Source organism: Strix aluco, chromosome 27 (assembly GCF_031877795.1).
Source record: "Strix aluco isolate bStrAlu1 chromosome 27, bStrAlu1.hap1, whole genome shotgun sequence".
NCBI classification, from domain to species: Eukaryota; Metazoa; Chordata; class Aves; order Strigiformes; family Strigidae; genus Strix; species Strix aluco.
Genome location: NC_133957.1, coordinates 4,241,740 through 4,263,950, shown reverse-complemented (window position 1 = coordinate 4,263,950; position 22,211 = coordinate 4,241,740). Strand labels below are relative to the sequence as shown.

The 22,211-nt window shown below is 50.2% G+C and overlaps 1 protein-coding gene across 1 annotated transcript in view; it reads left to right on the top strand.

Moving 5' to 3' along the window:
- LOC141915688 (hydrocephalus-inducing protein homolog) overlaps positions 1-21,493 on the top strand; it is a 221,423-nt gene extending 199,930 nt beyond the window's left edge. Inside the window, exons 4-6 of the mRNA XM_074807472.1 lie at positions 20,646-20,671; positions 21,299-21,349; positions 21,419-21,493. Of these exons, the coding sequence (XP_074663573.1) occupies positions 20,646-20,671; positions 21,299-21,349; positions 21,419-21,493 (152 nt within the window). The remainder of the gene's footprint in view (positions 1-20,645; positions 20,672-21,298; positions 21,350-21,418) is intronic.
- Positions 21,494-22,211: the final 718 nt, after the last annotated feature.

Genomic DNA, 22,211 nt, shown 5'->3' with positions numbered 1-22,211 from the left:
TCGCACAACAACCACCGCGCAACAACCACTACGACAACAACAACCGCAACAACAACCACCACACAACAACCGCTGCAACAACAACCACCGCAACAACAACCACCGCAAGAACAACCACCGCACAACAACCACCGCACAACTACCGCAACAAGAACCAATTCACAACAACCATCGCACAACAACCACCGCGCAACAACCACTACAACAACAACCACCGGAACAACAACCACCGCACAACAACCGCTGCAACAACAACCACCGCAACAACAACCACCGCAACAACAACCACCGCACAACATCCACCGCAACAACCACCGCAAGAGCAACCACCGCACAACTACCGCAACAACAACCACCGCACAACAACCACCACACAACAACTACCGCAACAACAACCACTGCAACAACAACCACCGCACAACAACCACCGGAACAACCACTGCAACAACAACCACCGCAAGAACAACCACCGCACATCTACCGCAACAACAACCACCGCACAACAACCACCGCACAACAACCACCGCAACAACCACCGCAACAACCACCGCACAACAACCACCGCACAACAACCACCGCAACAACAACCACTGCAACAACTACCACCGCAACAACAACCACCGGAACAACAACTACCACACAACAACCACCGCACAACCACCGCAACAACAACCACCGCACAACAACCACCGCACAACAACCACCACACAACAACCACCGCAACATCCACCGCAACAACCACCGCACAACAACTACCGCAACAACAACCACTGCAACAACAACCACCACACAACAACCACCGCAACAACAACCACCGCAACAACCACCGCACAACCAACGCAACAACCACCGCAACAACCACCGCAACAACAACCACCGCACAACAACCACCGCAACAACCACCGCAAGAACAACCACCGCACAACTACCGCAACAACAACCACCGCACAACAACCACCGCAACAACAACCACCGCAACAACCACCGCAACAACAACCACCACACAACAACCACCGCAACAACAACCACCGCAACAACAACCACCACACAACAACCACCGCAACAACAACCACCGCAACAACCACCGCACAACCAACGCAACAACCACCGCACAACCACCGCAACAACAACCACCGCACAACAACCACCGCACAACAACCACCACACAACAACCACCGCAACAACCACCGCAACAACCACCGCACAACAACTACCGCAACAACAACCACTGCAACAACAACCACCGCACAACAACCACCGGAACAACCACTGCAACAACAACCACCGCAAGAACAACCACCGCACAACTACCGCAACAACAACCACCGCACAACAACCCCCGCACAACAACCACCGCACAACAACCACCGCAACAACAACCACCGCACAACAACCACCGCAACAACAACCACCGCAACAACAACCACCGCACAACAACCACCACAACAACAACCACCGCAACAACAACCGCAACAACCACCGCACAACAACTACCGCAACAACAACCAGTGCAACAACAACCACCGCACAACAACCACCGGAACAACAACTACCACACAACAACCACCGCACAACCACCGCAAAACAACCAATGCAACAACAACCACCGCAACAACAACCACCGCAACAAAAGCCACCAGAAGAACAACCACCGCAACAACAACCACCGCACAACAACCACCGCAACAACAACCACCGCAACACCAACCAACGCAACACCAACCACCGCAACACCAAGCACCGCAACAACAACCACTGCAACAACAACCACCGCAACAACAACCACCGCAAGAACAACCACCGCACAACAACCACCGCACAACTACCGCAAGAAGAACCAATTCACAGCAACCATCGCACAACAACCACCGCAACAACAACCACCGCGCAACAACCAACGCAATACCAACCACCGCAACAACAACCACCGCACAACAACCGCCGCAACAACAAGCACCGCAACAACAACCACCGCAAGAACAACCACCGCACAACAACCACCGCACAACTACCGCAACAAGAACCAATTCACAACAACCATCGCACAACAACCATCGCGCAACAACCACTACAACAACAACCACCGGAACAACAACCACCGCACAACAACCGCTGCAACAACAACCACCGCAACAACAACCACCGCAACAACAACCACCGCACAACATCCACCGCAACAACCACCGCAAGAGCAACCACCGCACAACTACCGCAACAACAACCACCGCACAACAACCACCACACAACAACTACCGCAACAACAACCACTGCAACAACAACCACCGCACAACAACCACCGGAACAACCACTGCAACAACAACCACCGCAAGAACAACCACCGCACATCTACCGCAACAACAACCACCGCACAACAACCACCGCACAACAACCACCGCAACAACCACCGCAACAACCACCGCACAACAACCACCGCACAACAACCACCGCAACAACAACCACTGCAACAACTACCACCGCAACAACAACCACCGGAACAACAACTACCACACAACAACCACCGCACAACCACCGCAACAACAACCACCGCACAACAACCACCGCACAACAACCACCACACAACAACCACCGCAACATCCACCGCAACAACCACCGCACAACAACTACCGCAACAACAACCACTGCAACAACAACCACCACACAACAACCACCGCAACAACAACCACCGCAACAACCACCGCACAACCAACGCAACAACCACCGCAACAACCACCGCAACAACAACCACCGCACAACAACCACCGCAACAACCACCGCAAGAACAACCACCGCACAACTACCGCAACAACAACCACCGCACAACAACCACCGCAACAACAACCACCGCAACAACCACCGCAACAACAACCACCACACAACAACCACCGCAACAACAACCACCGCAACAACAACCACCACACAACAACCACCGCAACAACAACCACCGCAACAACCACCGCACAACCAACGCAACAACCACCGCACAACCACCGCAACAACAACCACCGCACAACAACCACCGCACAACAACCACCACACAACAACCACCGCAACAACCACCGCAACAACCACCGCACAACAACCACCGCACAACAACCACCGCACAACAACCACCGCAACAACAACCACCGCACAACAACCACCGCAACAACAACCACCGCAACAACAACCACCGCACAACAACCACCACAACAACAACCACCGCAACAACAACCGCAACAACCACCGCACAACAACTACCGCAACAACAACCAGTGCAACAACAACCACCGCACAACAACCACCGGAACAACAACTACCACACAACAACCACCGCACAACCACCGCAAAACAACCACTGCAACAACAACCACCGCAACAACAACCACCGCAACAAAAGCCACCAGAAGAACAACCACCGCAACAACAACCACCGCACAACAACCACCGCAACAACAACCACCGCAACACCAACCAACGCAACACCAACCACCGCAACACCAAGCACCGCAACAACAACCACTGCAACAACAACCACCGCAACAACAACCACCGCAAGAACAACCACCGCACAACAACCACCGCACAACTACCGCAAGAAGAACCAATTCACAGCAACCATCGCACAACAACCACCGCAACAACAACCACCGCGCAACAACCAACGCAATACCAACCACCGCAACAACAACCACCGCACAACAACCGCCGCAACAACAACCACCGCAACAACAACCACCGCAAGAACAACCACCGCACAACAACCACCGCACAACTACCGCAACAAGAACCAATTCACAACAACCATCGCACAACAACCACCGCGCAACAACCACTACAACAACAACCACCGGAACAACAACCACCGCACAACAACCGCTGCAACAACAACCACCGCAACAACAACCACCGCAACAACAACCACCGCACAACATCCACCGCAACAACCACCGCAAGAGCAACCACCGCACAACTACCGCAACAACAACCACCGCACAACAACCACCACACAACAACTACCGCAACAACAACCACTGCAACAACAACCACCGCACAACAACCACCGGAACAATCACTGCAACAACAACCACCGCAAGAACAACCACCGCACATCTACCGCAACAACAACCACCGCACAACAACCACCGCACAACAACCACCGCAACAACCACCGCAACAACCACCGCACAACAACCACCGCACAACAACCACCGCAACAACAACCACTGCAACAACTACCACCGCAACAACAACCACCGGAACAACAACTACCACACAACAACCACCGCACAACCACCGCAACAACAACCACCGCACAACAACCACCGCACAACAACCACCACACAACAACCACCGCAACATCCACCGCAACAACCACCGCACAACAACTACCGCAACAACAACCACTGCAACAACAACCACCACACAACAACCACCGCAACAACAACCACCGCAACAACCACCGCACAACCAACGCAACAACAACCGCAACAACCACCGCAACAACAACCACCGCACAACAACCACCGCAACAACCACCGCAAGAACAACCACCGCACAACTACCGCAACAACAACCACCGCACAAGAACCACCGCAACAACAACCACCGCAACAACCACCGCAACAACAACCACCACACAACAACCACCGCAACAACAACCACCGCAACAACAACCACCACACAACAACCACCGCAACAACAACCACCGCAACAACCACCGCACAACCAACGCAACAACCACCGCACAACCACCGCAACAACAACCACCGCACAACAACCACCGCACAACAACCACCACACAACAACCACCGCAACAACCACCGCAACAACCACCGCACAACAACTACCGCAACAACAACCACTGCAACAACAACCACCGCACAACAACCACCGGAACAACCACTGCAACAACAACCACCGCAAGAACAACCACCGCACAACTACCGCAACAACAACCACCGCACAACAACCACCGCACAACAACCACCGCACAACAACCACCGCACAACAACCACCGCAACAACAACCACCGCACAACAACCACCGCAACAACAACCACCGCAACAACAACCACCGCACAACAACCACCACAACAACAACCACCGCAACAACAACCGCAACAACCACCGCACAACAACTACCGCAACAACAACCAGTGCAACAACAACCACCGCACAACAACCACCGGAACAACAACTACCACACAACAACCACCGCACAACCACCGCAAAACAACCACTGCAACAACAACCACCGCAACAACAACCACCGCAACAAAAGGCACCAGAAGAACAACCACCGCAACAACAACCACCGCAACACCAACCAACGCAACACCAACCACCGCAACACCAAGCACCGCAACAACAACCACTGCAACAACAACCACCGCAAGAACAACCACCGCAAGAACAACCACCGCACAACAACCACCGCACAACTACCGCAAGAAGAACCAATTCACAGCAACCATCGCACAACAACCACCGCAACAACAACCACCGCGCAACAACCAACGCAATACCAACCACCGCAACAACAACCACCGCACAACAACCGCCGCAACAACAACCACCGCAACAACAACCACCGCAAGAACAACCACCGCACAACAACCACCGCACAACTACCGCAACAAGAACCAATTCACAACAACCATCGCACAACAACCACCGCACAACACCCACTGCAACAACAGTCAGCGCAACAACAACCACCGCACAACAACCACCGGAACAACAACTACCACACAACAACCACCGCACAACCACCGCAAAACAACCACTGCAACAACAACCACCGCAATAACAACCACCGCAACAACAACCACCGCAACAACAACCACCGCACAACTACCACCGCAACAACAACCACCGCACAACAACCACCGCAACAACAACCACCACAACAACAACTACCACAACAACAACCGCCGCGCAACAACCACAACAACAACCACCGCAACAACAACCACCGCACAACAACTGCTGCAACAACAACCACCGCAACAACAACCACTGCAACAACTACCACCGCACAACAACCACCGCACAACAACCACCAGAAAAACAACCACCACACAACAACCACCGGAAAAACAACCACCACACAACAACCACCGCAACAACAACCACCTCAACAACAACCACCGGAAGAAGAACCACTGCAACAACAACCACCGCACAACAACCACCGGAACAACAACCACCACACAACAACCACCGCACAACAACCACCACACAACAACCACCGCACAACAACCACCGCACAACAACCACCGCAACAACAACCACCGCAACAACAACCACCGCAACAACCGCCGCAACAACCACCACCGCAACACCACCCCAACACAACCACTGCACAACAACCACCGCACAACAACCACCGCAACAACAACCACCGCAACAACCACCGCAACAACCACCACCGCAACACCACCGCAACACAACCACCGCACAACAACCACCGCAACAACAACCACCGCACAACAACCACCGCAACAACAACCACCGCAACAACAACCACCGCAACAACCACCGCACAACAACCGCTGCACAACCACCGCAACAACAACCACCGCACAACAACCACCGCAACAACAACCACCGCAACAACAACCACCGCACAACAACCACCGCAACAACAACCACCGCAACAACCACCGCACAACAACCACCGCAACGCATGTGAATCGTTGCCATTTCACTGTGGGGTCCATGTCACAGTGGCCAGTGGGTCAGTGGTGGCCATGTCACTGTGGGTGCTACTTTACAGTGGGCAGCAGGTCAGTGGTGGCTATGTCAGTGTGGAGGCCATGTCACAGTGGGCAGCAGGTCAGTGGTGGCCATGTCACTGTGAGGCCATGTGACAGTGGGCAGCATGTCAGTGGTGGCCATGTCACTGTGGGGGCCATGTCACTGTGAGCAGCAGGTCAGTGGTGGCCATGTGTCACGGTCCACTTGGTGGACTCGTGATGGTTCGTTTGCCACGATCTTGAAAGTGCAAAATTATGGTGACCAACACCAAAGGGGATAGCAGTAATCAAACAGTGAAACTCTATTGGTTTGCCTGTGAATAGGCACGTGATAGTTAGAGATGGGTGAAGGAAAGGAGAAAAGTAAAGTTAAGTTTAGAGAGAAGAGGGAGAGAGGTTATAGCTCCCACCGCTGATCTCACGACGTCCTAATTGTCCCGGGTCCAGCTGATGCTGCGTTGTCGATCGTCATGGTCCTTGCTGGGAAAGCTTCCAATTTTTGTTGTCCAGAAGTCATCTTTTATGCTTAGTAACACACCTTGCTCCTCCTCTGCCTCAGGGGTCTCCGCCCTTCTCAGAATTCAATTATCATATCTCCACCCCTCTCGAGCAAGGCCATCGCGCGTGCGCGGATGGGGAGTGTCCGAGGTGTGGTCAGTCTCGGAGGCGGGTAACCTTCAACCAGGAGGTGTGTTTTGGTATTATAATGAAGCAAAGTTCATCTGAGGTTCATGATTTCTTCATTGGTGTTATGGCAACAGTCGCGATCCATCTTTTTGACAATGGCTATGCAATTATCACTAACCGCTCTGGCTAGGCCCAGGTACCGAACAATAGCACAACACTCTTTGGTGTATGTTCAATGGTGGATGTTGGGAAGTTGGATGATGGATGCTGGATTTTGGGATGGTGGATGGTGGATGGTGTAAAGGTGGTTGGAGGATGGTGGATGGTTGATTGTGGGAAGGTGGATAGTCTGAAGGTTGTTGGTGGGTGGTGGATGGTGGATTGTGGTATGCTGGATGGTGGATGTTGGAAGCTGGATGTTCGATTGTGGATTGCGTGATGGCAGATGGTGGATTGTGGGAAGGTGGATGGTGGGAGGTTGGGTGGTGGATGGTGGATTGTGGGATGGTTGAGGGTGGGAAGGTGGATGGTGGATGTTGGACTGTGGTATGGTTGATTGCGGGAAGATGAATGGTGGATGTTGGATTGTAGGATGGTTGATGGTGGATTGTGGATGGTGAATGGTGGAAGGTGGGATGTTGCATGGTGGATTGTGGATTTTGGGATGGTGGATGGTGTGAAAGTTGTTGGTGGATGGTGGGTTGTGCGAATGTGGATGGTGGATGTTCGATTCAGGGAAAAAGGATGGTGGATTGTGTATGGTCTATTGTGGGATGGGGGATGGTAGAAGGTGTGAAGGTGGTTGGATGATGGTGGATGGTGAATTGTGGGAAGGTGGATGATAAATTGTGGATTGTGGGATGGTGGATGGTTGGATGGTGGGTGGTGGATGGAAGAATGTGGGATGGTGGATTGTGAATAATGAGCAGGTTGATGACTGATTGTGGATGGTGGGCAGTGGGATGGTGGATGGTGTGAAGGTGTTTGGAGGATGGGGGGTGGTGGATGTTGGAAGGAGGATGGTTGATGGTGGATGGTGGGAACGTGGATGGTTGCCGATGCGGAAGTCTCGGACACAACTTAGATGACCAATTTGATCAAGTTGATGTCACTTTATTAAAGGCTACACAGCAATTTATACTCTATCACAAGCTTCACGCGCCGCTATCTTATTGCTAATAGGCTAAAGCTACTTGTTCACGCGCCCTTCTGCCCTCTATGATTGGTCCCAGTGTGGTGTCCACGCGCTGCTCTCCCCCCAGGTAGACCCCCTGTTTTCGACATTCCAACATCTTTATCTCTTGGGCAGGAATGTGGTTTCTCAGGCTGTCTCGGCCTTGTTTATGTCCTTGAACACAGCTGCAGCTTGCTGTTACAGTGAGGCCCCTTGGTCTGGATCGCTCACAACATGTCCGTTGTTCTCCAGCGATGCCACAAATCCCCCTTTTTGTTTTTGAGTGATCCAGACCCCCCTGTGGTCCTGTACTAAAAACATTGCACCGACAGTCCTCTGCAGGGCCCTTTGCAGAAGGCCTATAAGGCAAGGCAGCATTAAGAGCACAGTCACTACAATCAAAAGGACTACTCCGACAGTTTTGACTCATGTTATCAACCAACCAGATAATCCCCAACCTTTAAACATCCTTGTCAGCCAGTCCAAGCCATCATCTTCTGTTAAGCGTTTGACTCCATCCTTCAATTGCTGAATGCTTTTAAAAATAGATTCTGAATGATCGGATAGATTCATACAGCACATTCCTTCAAATTCAGCACAACCATGTCCTTGTGCTAGAAGCAAAAGTCAATCGCAGCTCTATTTTATAACGTAGCATGTCTGACACTATCAGCATCAGTTAAAAGACCACTTAAAGCCAAAGAAGTAGCATTACTTTGTTTGCTAAGCCAAAACTGCAGTGGATTTGGCCATGTATCCACAGGTATTTCTACCAAGCACGTAGAGAACGGATTTTCAGGGCTTGCGGTGGCGTTTGGTTGTGAGACCACCCATCCTTCACTTTGAGGCAGGTTCCAATACAGGCCGAACACCGAGCAAGAACCCAGCGAGAGCCGGCATCTGTGCAAACACAAACATAACCCTTGCTCCAAGTTAATATCTCATTCGGTTTCTGTTTCATCTTTCTTAACTTCCTTTTTCCAGGGTCTCACCCATCGACTCGGAACCCATCTAGTGCCGGTATCGGTAATAACGCAGGCATAGCCTCGACCTGTCATTTTTAGTTCCACAGGTCCTTTCCACTCTCCTATAGCAACATCTTTGTACTGAGCAAAAGCACCATCTCCACACCGGCTTATATCGGATTTCAGATCCATACTATGTATTACTACTGGTGGTTCCTCCCTATCACCTGTGAGCCGTAAGTACTTTAACACATACACCGCTTTTGCAAATGGTTCTGCAGCAGCCAAGACCTCTCCCCCTTTTTGTTTTTGCAAAAGCACTTTTAAAGTTTGATGCGCTCTCTCCACTATAGCTTGCCCCGTGGGGGAATGCGGTATACCTGTGATGTGACGTATACCCCAGAGTTGACAAAAAAGAGCAAATTTTTGAGAGGTATAGGCTGGTCCGTTATCAGTTTCACGGGTCAATTGAACTAATTTCCCATATTCCCTGGCGCATTCTGCCCTACCGCGATGGTAACTTCTCACAGCTTAGTACTTTTTCACAGCTCAGTGTTGCAGCTGTCCGCTGGTTTTGCCCGCTACCTTGGCACAACTGAGCAGTTTCTTATCTATCTTCCAAGGCCTGTTCTTCATCAACCCTAGCTATTGCTTAGAGGCTGTGTAAGGCTGACAGGCCAATGCCTCCCACATCTCCCCTTTCTTTGTTTTGCAGCAGCACCTGCAAGACTTATTTCAAGACTTTATCAATTAAGGGTTAGGCAAACTTCAAAAAACCACAGCATACTTAAAACAGTTTCACAGAATGCTAGAAAAAATACAGTAGTCACAGTTATTAGGTAAAAAAGAGTAGGCTAATTTCAGTACCCATAACTAAGGGATATGACTAAATACTACAAAAATAAACAGTAAGGAAAATACGAAATAGCACGCTTGCTTAATGGGGTGCTAACATTCAGATCCGCAATTCCTAGGGAACCCTGGATGCATCGAGAATTTAGAGTGCCCTTCCTCACAAACCAGAAATCCTACGCGATGCGTCCATCCGTAGGTGAGGCATCCAAAGTCACCGCAAGCAGGTCCAGCCTCATATATCCAAATCAACAGGCCAAAATAACTGGCACTTTTCTTTGAGCGGAAACATCTGATCTCATCCTCCTGTTGGGTTCCACCCAGAGCCTGGCCACCACTCAAGGGGGAAAACCAAGGGAGTTTCTAATAAGGTTAAACACTTAAGTTCCTAATTCTTAATATTGCTAAAGAAAGAAAGTTGAAAACGCACATTCTTACAGCATTTCATCCTTATTAATAGCTACATTCTGTCTAAGCTACATCTTTCACTGGTGACTAGTAAGCCCATATATTTCATTAAGGAGTTGCAATTACTGTCAGCATTTTCTCTTAAAAGAGTTGGCAACTGCAGTGTGATTAAGGACAGAGATAGTGTATTTTGTCCTATTGCAGTAGCAAGCATTACCCATACATTCTGCTTAAATGATCAGTTGAAGAGACCACAAACTGTCGACACAGGGGCATCCACAGCACCCACAGCTGGCTCCTGAGTGTCCACCAAAAGCTGCCTCTCACGCCTCAGGTGTAGTTGCACACAGCTTGCTGGTAACCACCAGGACTGTAACCTGTGAAAACACAAACATAACCTCTTCCCCAGGTTATTAAAGGATATGGTCCTTCCCAGTTAACACTTTCCAGGACTTGAGCCTTGCCCTGGATTTCTTGTTGATCTGGTATCTGTGATGAGAAGTGCTGCAATATTGACGGCACCTATTTTAACAATCCAAATGCAGCAAAGGGAGTGACGTCAGAGTGACGTCAGATTGCCATAATTCTGAGGAGTGAGTCCCCGAGGGTTGACACCACTGGCTGTTGAAGAGAGGGAGTCCTTCTGGCACTCAGGGCAAGTCACAACGATGTCTTCAGCCTGAGGCCTTGATAAAGAAAACTCATTTTGTATTGCCCTGGCGTTTTGGTGGAAAAATGCATGTGAAAGCCGTGCTTGCTGTGCTTCTGAGATGGCATTAGCTGCACGGTGGAGGTCTTGTTTTTGCTTTCTCTGTAAGTACTCTGGGTGATGTCAGTGAAGGATCTCCTCGCAAAATATAAAGCAAGCTATGCACATCATCATTAGTTGGGCCCAACAACAGCTGTATCCAATTTATGGCTCCCAACAGTTTCTGCAAATGATTTAAAGTCTTAACATCAGTTTTAAGTTTAACCTGTTGTGGGACAATGGTCTGTTCACAAGTTCTCTACCCCAGGTACTGCCACGGTGATGATCGCTGTACCTTTTCAGGTGCTATTTGCAACCCCACTTGAGATACTGAGTCTTTGGTTAAAGCAAGAGCCTTTCCCATGATCTCCTGTGTTTCTGCTGCTATAAGGATGTCACCCATATAATGATATATAACAGTCTGGGGGACCTGCATTGTGGCAGTATTCTTTATGCCTTATGGTAAAACAACCCAGTGGTACCGTGTTGCAGGTTCACTAACATTAATACTGGGAACAAAAAAGGGAAATTTAGATGCATCATCCGGATGCAAGGGAATGGATAAAAAAATCGATCTTTCAGATCATTTATTACAAGATGCCAGTTTAGGGGAATCAATGTGTTGGAGGTCATGTAAAAGTCACCATTTACCACTTTTATTTAAAATAACAAACACCAGGGGGTTCCAAGGACTGGTGGTAGGTACGGTATGTCCTGCACTTAACTGTTCATGAATTAAATCATTCAGGTGGAACAACTTTTCCATTGGCAAGGGCCACTGACTCACCCACACAGGTGATTCTGTTTTCCAGGTTAGTTTCAGGGTGGGTTTAGGGGTGGGTTGTGCTGCAGTGGCAATTAAGACAAATTTGATCCAATTTGAGTTCCCCATCGAGCCATACAGTCACGACCCCATGATGTAATAGGGGTTTCCAATATAAATGGATGAATATTTGCTACCCAGTTTTCTGGGCCCCTTACATGGATGAGATCTTTGCTTTGAAACGTTACAGCATGACCACCAACCCCGAAAAGCGCTTGAGTTACCCGAGCTAACGGCCAATCTGCTCGCAGATATTACAGTCACATCCGCACCAGAATATAAAATGCCTGTCAGTGCAACAGATTCTTCTGCTTTAGTGAGGTTACATTTTATCAGAGGTCGACTTTGTCTTCCTGCCTGAGCTGAAAATACTTGGGGAGTACTTGCTGATCCAAATCCTGAGTCACCCCAGCCTCTCGGCATACTATTAGGAGGAGCTGTAGTAAAATAACAAGCTGAGTAATTTTTGACCCTTTTGTTACTGAACATGCATCTATGACCTCTGGTAAAACGAACAACCCCTGTAAGGTTGTTGATGATTTTTATGACAATACCCTTCTCAGATAGATGGTACAAAGGTGCACTCTCCCCACAGAGTATGCACCTGAATTCAAGACAACAATTAATACAGAATTACTGCCTCCTGCTAGAGGAGTTATTTCAGCTATGACACTTCAAACACTGAGCCCAAACAAACAGGCAGCACTGATGACCCAGCGGGTACTATGGCACTCTGTCAAAGAAGTCTGCAGTCCGCAGCTGCCGCTGGGCTGCATCTCGCACACGCAAAACAATCACACAAAGAGGCCTCTTACACTTATTACTCACACAACATAAAATGATAAACGCTGCAAACATCAAAACACTGTTAAGAATATATAAAGCCATTGCTTATTGATTATGTGGGGCGCTGCATGCCAGTGTCAGCAGCTTCTGTAAAAACTGCTGCTTTTGGCGGGGGGGGGGGGGCGAGAGCGCAGTGCCGGTCTCAGCCGCAGGCGGTTAAGACTGTGGTTAAGACTCTTTCAGCCCTCCCATCAGCACCATCATAAGTAATGCTTGTGATAAAACTAAGAAAGTCCCAAGCCCCCCAAGCGTCATCATGTAACTCAGGATTAACATCAATAGCGGCATGTAGTCAGGCAATAAATTTTGGATAGGGCTCCGTGGGCCCCTGTCTTATTCCTGTAAATGCTGGTGCTGCTTTTTCATCATTTTTAAGGCCAATTCTTGGGTTAACGGTAATGCTTCTGGTTGAAATCCGACTTCCCAGTTGGAGCTAGCAAAAGGGCCTGCACCCATCAGCGTTTGAGCTTGCACCCCATATAGAGGGTCTCCTTGCTGATGGGGTGTGGCTGCGGCAGCGTCACAGGCCACTTGCCAACGTTGGAAAAATTGCAATTGTTGGGAAGCTGTTAGTAAGGTTTGTACAATCATGCGCACATCATACGGAGTTAATAAATGTGCTGTAAAGATATGCGGAATTACTGAATTTGTATATGGTGATTTTCAACCCATATTGTGTTACGGCTAATTTTGCCTCCTTAATCACTTTCCAATCTAAGGCTTCCCACTCCTTGCCTTGTGGGGTTACTGTTACCGGAAACGTCATTGGCCCAAGATCGTTAAACTGCCCCTCTATTACACAATCCCGAATAACTCCCAGCCATCAGCTTGCTGGATTATCATTACCACTCGCGCATTCCAGTGCTCCCCCTCCCATTTGAGCCAGTGGCCCCCCTCCCATGTGGGCCGACAATGACAGTGACCCGATAGCCACCGTTTCCCTCTGACCACCCCCCCCGCCCGCCCCCGTGTCACGGAGGAAGGGGTTAATAGGAAGAGGGGGAGGTGGCGGTGCTGTAGGGGTGGGCTGAGCCGCTTGCTGCATTTGGATTTCAAGTTGCTGTAATTTTCTCGTTAGTTCTTGCAAGTGCTGATCTTGTAAATCATAACAAGATTGTTCCTGCACCGACTGGGGTGTCGGGGGCGAGGATGGGGGCAGGGCTGGGTTGGCGCCGTCCTCTGGCGAGGCAGCGGCGGGGGGGTCAGGCGGGGGGGCGGTGGGAGTGGGGCGGGGCCGTGCACTCCGGTGGTTGATCTTTTGGGCTTGAGGGGGGGAGTCGATCTGGAGTAAATCTGTTGATTTTTGCTCTTGATTTTTCTGCCGCACGGGTGCCGCGTGTGAAGCGTCCCCGTCCCTCCTTTTAGGAGCCGCCTTAGGGAACAGGGATCCCACGAACGTCCCAGCAGTGACGGAATCCTGAGCGTCAGCGCGTTCTGCCTCTGCTGACCAGGCAGCGAAAGCGGAGGCGGGGGTCTGCAGTTCCGCTTTCAGTTCTTTCAGAGTGTCTAGGACCAATCTCCACACAGTGGAGAGTTTCCTACTGTCTTTAGAGCCTGAGCTAATGTCATCCCACAGTGCCGCTACGATCTTTTTCCAAGTAGCAGGTTCAAAGGCTGCGGTCACTGAGGGGATTAGTCCGTGCTGCCGAGCCCACAACAGCACCCTCCTCAGGTTCCCCTGATAAGATAATCCTCTCTTAGAAAGTATATGTTGGAGGAGCTTAACCACTGCCGCTTCTTCTTTACCCAGCGTGGACCCCATCTCCTCCCCAGCCGCTCACCGGATCAGGGCGAGATTCCGGACGATTGCGCGCGCGTCTTCCCAGGCGCCGGGGCAGCGCCTGCTACGGCTGCTTCCGCCCCCTCCGGACCGTCTTCTCTTGCTCAGGCGAGCACCGATGGGAGGGTCCCGATTCCCCAGGGCTTGAGTCCCACGTATCTTCAATGAGGCTCCCTCGGGTCCCTGTTCAGGCGCCAGTTGCTGACACGGAAGTCTCGGACACAACTTAGACGACCAATTTGATCAAGTTGATGTCACTTTATTAAAGGCTACACAGCAATTTATACTCTATCACAAGCTTCACGTGCCGCTATCTTATTGCTAATAGGCTAAAGCTACTTGTTCACGCGCCCTTCTGCCCGCTATGATTGGTCCCAGTGTGGTGTCCACGCGCTGCTCTCCCCCCAGGTAGACCCCCTGTTTTCGACATTCCAACATCTTTATCTCTTGGGCAGGAATGTAGTTTCTCAGGCTGTCTCGGCCTTGTTTATGTCCTTGAACACAGCTGCAGCTTGCTGTTACAGTGAGGGCCCTTGGTCTGGATCGCTCACAACATGTCCGTTGTTCTCCAGCGATGCCACAGTCCCCCAGGCTGTTATACATCATTATATGGATGACATCCTTATAGCAGCAGAAACACAGGAGATCATGGAAAAGGCTCTTGCTTTAACCAAAGACTCAGTATCTCAAGTGGGGTTGCAAATAGCGCCTGAAAAGGTACAGAGATCATCACCGTGGCAGTACCTGGGGTGGAGAATTTGTGAACAGACCATTGTCCTGCAACAGGTTAAACTTAAAACTGATGTTAAGACTTTAAATCATTTGCAGAAACTGTTGGGAGCCATAAATTGGATATGGCCATTGTTGGGCCCAACTAATGATGATGTGCATAGCTTGCTTTATATTTTGCGAGGAGATCCTTCACCGACATCACCCAGAGTACTTACAGAATCACAGAATCATCTAGGTTGGAAAGGACCTTGAAGATCATCCAGTCCAACTGTTAACCTAGCACTGACAGATCCCAACTACACCATATCCTTCAGCGCTATGTCAACCTGACTCTTGAACACCTCCAGGGATGGGGACTGCACCACCTCCCTGGGCAGCCCATTCCAATGCCCAACAACCCCTTCTGCAAAGAAAAGCTTCCTAATATCTAGTCTAAACCTTCCCTGGTGCAACTTGAGGCCATTACCTCTTGTCCTATCACTTATTACTTGGTTAAAGAGGCTCATCCCCAGCTCTCTGTAACCTCCTTGCAGGTAGTTGTAGAGGGCGATGAGGTCTCCCCTCAGCCTCCTCTTCTCCAAACTAAATTCCCCCAGTTCCCTCAGCCGCTCCCCATTAGACCTGTGCTCCAGATCCTTCACCAGCTTCGTTGCCCTTCTCTGGACATACTCGAGTAATTCAATGTCCTTTTTGTAGTGAGGGGCCCAAAACTGAACACAGTAATCGAGGTGCGGCCTCACCAGTGCCGAGTACAAGGGCAAGATCACTTCCCTGTCCCTGCTGGCCACGCTATTTCTGATACAGGCCAGGATACCATTGGCCTTCTTGGCCACCTGGGCACACTGCTGGTTCATGTTTATCTGGCTGTCAATCAACACCCCCAGGTCCCTCTCTGACTGGCAGCTCTCCAGCCACTCCTCCCCAAGCCCATAGCGCTGCTGGGGGTTGTTGTGGCTCAAGGGCAGCACCCGGCATTTGGCCTTATTGAAACTCCCCCAGTTGGCCTCAGCCCATTGCTCCAGCCTGGCCAGATCTCTCTGCAGAGCCTCCCTACCCTTGAGCAGATCAACACTCCCACCCAACTTGGTGTCAGCTGAAATCTTATTGAGGGTGCACTCGATCCCCTCATCTAGATCATCAATAAAGATCTTAAGCAGGAGTGGCCCCAAAACCGAGCCCTGGGGGACACCACTCGTGACCGGCCACCAACTGGATTTAACTCCATTCACCACAACTCTTTGGGCCCGGCCATCCAGCCAGTTTTTTACCCAGCAAAGCGTGCGATCATCCAAGCCTCGATCAGCAAGTTTTGCCAAGAGAATGCTGTGGGAAATGGTGTCAAAGGCCTTACTGAAGTTGAGGTAAACTACACCCACAGCCTTTCCCTCATCCAATAAGCAGGTCACCCTGTCATAGAAGGAGATCGGGTTTTTTAAGCAGGACCTGCCTTTCATAAACCCATGCTGACTGGGCCTGATCATCTGGTTGTCCCGCATGTGCTGTGTGATGGTACTCTGGATGAGCTGCTCCATCAGCTTTCCAGGCACCGACGTCAAGCTGACAGGCCTGTAATTTCCTGGATCATCCTTCCGACCCTTCTTATAGATAGGCGTCACAGTGGCCAGTTTCCAATCTGTCGGGACCTCCCCGGTCAGCCAGGACTGCTGGTAAATGATGGAAAGCGGCTTGGCGAGCACCCCAGCCATCTCCTTCAGCACCCTCGGGTGTATCCCATCAGGTCCCATAGACTTGTGTGTGCCTATGTGATGCAGTAGGTCACTGACTGTCTCCTGGATTGCGGGGGGGGTCATTCTCCCAGTCCAGCTGAGGAGGCTGGATTCCCTCAATACAACTAGTCTTGTTATTAAAGACTGAGGCAAAGAAGGCATTAAGGACCTCAGCCTTCTCCTCATCACCTGTTACCATGTTTCCTCCTGCATCCAGCAGGGGATGGATACTCTCCCTGGTCTTTCTTTTGCTACTGACGTACTTATAGAAACATTTCTTGTTATCCTTGATTGGTGAAGCCAAGGTAATTTCCAGCTGGGCTTTAGACCTCCTGATTTCTCCCCTGCATAGCTTCACCATGTCTTTGTAATCACTGTGAGTGGCTAGTCCCTTCTTCCAAAGGCTGTAAACTTTTTTTTTCTCCCTGAGTTCCAGCCAAAGCTCCCTGTTCAGCCAGGGTGGTCTTCTCTGTCGCTGGCTTCTCTTACAGCACCTGGGGACAGCCTGTTCCTGAGCCATTAACACTTCCTTCTTAAAGAGTGCCCAGCCTTCCTGGACCCCTATACCTTTCAGGATCATCTCCCAAGGGATCCTTTCAAGCAGGTGCCTAAACAAGACAAAGTCAGCCCTTTTGAAGTCTGGGATGTCAGTTCTGCTTAGCCTTCTCCTGGCCTCCCTAAGAATAGAGAACTCTATTATTTCATGATCGCTGTGCCCTAGTCGTCCTCCGCCCGCCACATCATTCACCAGTCCTTCTCTGTTCACAAAGAGGAGATCCAGCAGGGCACTTTCTCTGGTTGGTTCTCTCACCAGTTGTGTCAGGAAGTTGTCCCCTACACATTCCAGGAATCTCCGGGACCGGTCCCACTCTGCTGTGTTGTATTTCCAGCAGATGTCTGGGAAGTTAAAGTCTCCCACAAGAACAAGAGCAAGCGATCATGAGATTTCTCCTAAATACTTATAGAATATTTCATCCACCTCTCTGTCCTGGGTGGGTGGCCTATAGTAGACTCCTACTACAACATCTGCCCTGTTGGCCTTCCCCCTGATTCTAACGCAAAGACACTCTACCCTGTCTTCGCTACACTTGTGCTCAAGGCAATCATAACAGTCCCTAACATACAGTGCCACCCCACCACCTCTCCTTCCTTGTCTGTCCCTTCTAAATAGCTTGTAGCCCTCAACAGGCACACTCCAGTCATGGGAGACATCCCACCATGTTTCTGTAATAGCCACAACATCATAATTTTCCTGTTTCATCATGGCTTCAAGCTCCTCCTGTTTGTTACCCATACTGTGTGCATTGGTATACATGCACTTCAGATGGGCTGATGTTTTCCCCCCTTCCCCCTTCAAATCTAGTTTAAAGCTCTGTCAATGAGCCCAGCTAACTCCTGCCCCAAGATCCTCTTCCCCCTCTGGGATAGGTGCATTCCATCTAATGCCAAAAGGTCTGGCACCCTGTATACCAACCCATGATTGAAAAATCCAAAGCCCTGACTGTAACACCAGTCTTGGAGCCACAAGTTCATCTGTTGAGTTCTCCGGTATTCTTCTTCATCCATCCCCCCAACTGAAGGGATGGAGGAGAACACAATTTGTGCCCCCGACCCCTTAATCACTTTCCCCAAGGACCTGAAATCTCTCTTCATTGCTTTAGGACCTCTGGTAATGTCGTCACTACCTACCTGAAAAACCAGGAGAGGGTAGTAGTCCTTCGGTCTCACTAGAGCGGGGAGTTTTGCCTTGAGGTCCTTGACGGAGGCCCCAGGGAGGCAGCAGACTTCCCTATGAAGCGGGCCCGGTCTGCATATGGGGCCTTCGGTACCCCTCAGAATGGAGTCACCCACTACAATGACTCTTCTGGGGTTCTTTTTAGAACTGGTTTTAATACCTGGTCTAGAATGACCCAGCCTTGGTGGACCTTGGTCTTCCTCCTTGTTTATCTCATTTTCTTCCTCCTTCTCTTCTTCACTCAAAAGTTCCAGGGCCCCGAATCTATTGTGAAGGGAAACCATGGAGGGTGAGGGAGGTCGGGAGAGGATTTTCTTGCCTCCCTGAGTGGGGACCTGTTTCCAGCCTCCCCCATGTCTTAGGTCCCCTCCTTCTGTCTGGTAGCAAGAGGATGAGGGATTATCTACCTCATTTGGAGCCTCCATTTGCTCCTGTTGCTTTAGGGGTGCTAGGGTGTTACTCCACCAATCAATTTCCCTTTCACATTCCCTAATACTTCTTAATCTCTCGACCTCTTCTTTGAGTTCTGCAACCAGGCTGAGCAGGTCATCCAGTTGATCGCAGCGCACGCAGGTGTTATCACTGGTGCCTTCCGACAGGACTGACAGGCTCAGACACACCCTGCAGCCCGGGACCTGGACCGCTGCACGTTTGCGTGGCAGCTCCGACTGGGTCGCCACATTCTTTCTGGTGGTGGTTTTGACCCGAGTGGAGACCATGGTTCAGTCTACTCATGGAGGACGATAAGATGAAACTAGCTCAGATAAGTTCTAGACCCCGGAGATAGACTGCGACCTGTCCGCTCGCCCTGCCTGCGCGAACTGCCGCACAAACTGACGTGCCTCACCCTTCTGACGCGCCATGCCCTGTTTGCCCTCCCTGGTCGCTCGCGCTCCCTGGGGGCTGCTCTTGTACGTGAGGGGTGTGGGGTGTTGTCACTCCAGTCTCCGCCCACTCTGACTCACCGTCGTCCTCGTTAGCAGCAGCTCACTCTTCCTGCTCGGGTGGGGGGGGGTGTGTGTGGTGTGACTTGAGGCTCTCCCTCTTCCCTGGGCTTCTGCCTTCGTGTTTTGCGGTTTTGCCGTGGGTCTTTGATGCTTTCAGGAGGGTCCCCCACCGCTGTCCTCCTCTTCTGACCCCCTCTCCTCAGCAACATTCTCTTACAGAGAAAACAAAACAAGATCTCCATCGTGTGGCTAACACCGTCTCAGAAAGACAAGCATCGTGATCTGTGCCCGGCCATCCATATCAACTGGTATTAGTTAACCCTCCAGGGCAGCCATGTGCTCTGCTGTTTCAGTGGGATGAAACACTTAGTGACCCTCTTGTTATTATTGAATGGATTTTTTTGTCACAGCAAATGCACAAGACGGTCACTACTCGTCCAGAAATGTTTACCAAACTGATCATGAAAGGTAGGCAGTGCCTACTATTACTTGCTGGTCAGGAACCTGTGTGTATCATTGTTCCGGTTACTATGCACATGTTACAGTGGCTAATACAAATGTCTTCGAGCAAGTACGACTTTCACATGCATTTTTCCACCAAAATGCCAGGGCTATACAAAACGAGTTTTCTTTATCAAGGCGTCAGGCTAAAGACATCATTGTGACTTGCCCTGAATGCCAGAAGGACTCCCTCTCTTCAACAGCCAGTGGTGTCAACCCTCGGGGACTCACCTCCTTAGAATTATGGCAATCTGACGTCACTCACTTTGCTGCATTTGGAACGTTAAAATATGTACCTGTGTCTGTTGATACCTTTTCTGGAGCAGTGTCTGCGTCCTGCCATACAGTGGGGAGTCAAGCATCTGCCCAGCATTCCCCATCACCGACCGGACAGGCCATTGTGGAGCGTACGCATGGCACGCTAAGGCGTCTATTGCAACAACAAAAAGGGGAGATGGAGGGTATCAATCTACACCTCACGAAAGGCTAAATAAGGCATTATATGTCATGAACTTTTTAAACATTTCCCCTGTCTCACAGGTGCCACCAATATTGCGTCACTTCTCGTCGCAGATACCAGATCAACAAGAAGTCCAGGACAAGGCTCAAGGGTTAGCAAAAAACCTGGAGAGTGGTAACTGGGAAGGACCATATCCTTTAATAACCTGGGGAAGAGGTTATGCTTGTGTCTCCACAGGTCACGGTTCCCGATGGTTACCAGCAAGGTGTGTGTGACCACACCCGAGGCGTGAGAGGCAACTTTTGGTGGACGCTCAGGAGCCAGCTGTGGGTGCTGTGGATGCCCCTGTGCTGACAGTTTGCGGTCTCTTTGACTGACCATTTGCTGAGAGTTTGGGACGTGTTGGAGGAAGAGAGAGTATACAACTTTTGAAGGAACACATTTCCAAGTTACAGGTTCAAGATAGCTGGCTTGATGAGTTTTTAGGGGGATGGGGAAAAAGTGGCTGGCTTAAGTCTATCTTAAAATCAACTTTGATAGCTGTAAGAATATTCTTATGTATTATTATATGTATACCACGTATTTTACAATGTGTGCAATGCCTGATTGATAGAGCAATATGGACTGTGTTGTTAGTAGAAAAAAAGAGGGGAGACATGGGCCTTAACAATGCTGGATCGATATCTGGCCTGTCTTTGGAACATAACAGCACTAGTGACCTTGTTGAATTAGCTGGTGGTAAGCCTTGGGAGCAGTAAACAGTGAAGAAGAATTTGGAATGAACATTGATAAAGAAACTGTGCTAACCGAAAGTGCAAAACGGGAACCGTATTGCTGAGCAGCAGCCCGCAGTGGATCCCAGCGAGATGGATGCGACCTGCCTTATCACTGCCAGCACCATCCTAACAGCTGGACTGACTAACCCCTGGATTCCAAAACAGCCAAAGCGGAATGTATGGGTAATGCTTGCTACTGCAATAGGACAAAATACACTATCTCTGTCCTTAATCACACTGCAGTTGCCAACTCTTTTAAGAGAAAATGCTGACAGTAATTGCAACTCCTTAATGAAATATATAGGCTTACCAGTCACTAGTGAAAGATGTAGCTTAGACGAAATGTAGTTATTAATAAGGATGAAATGCTGTAA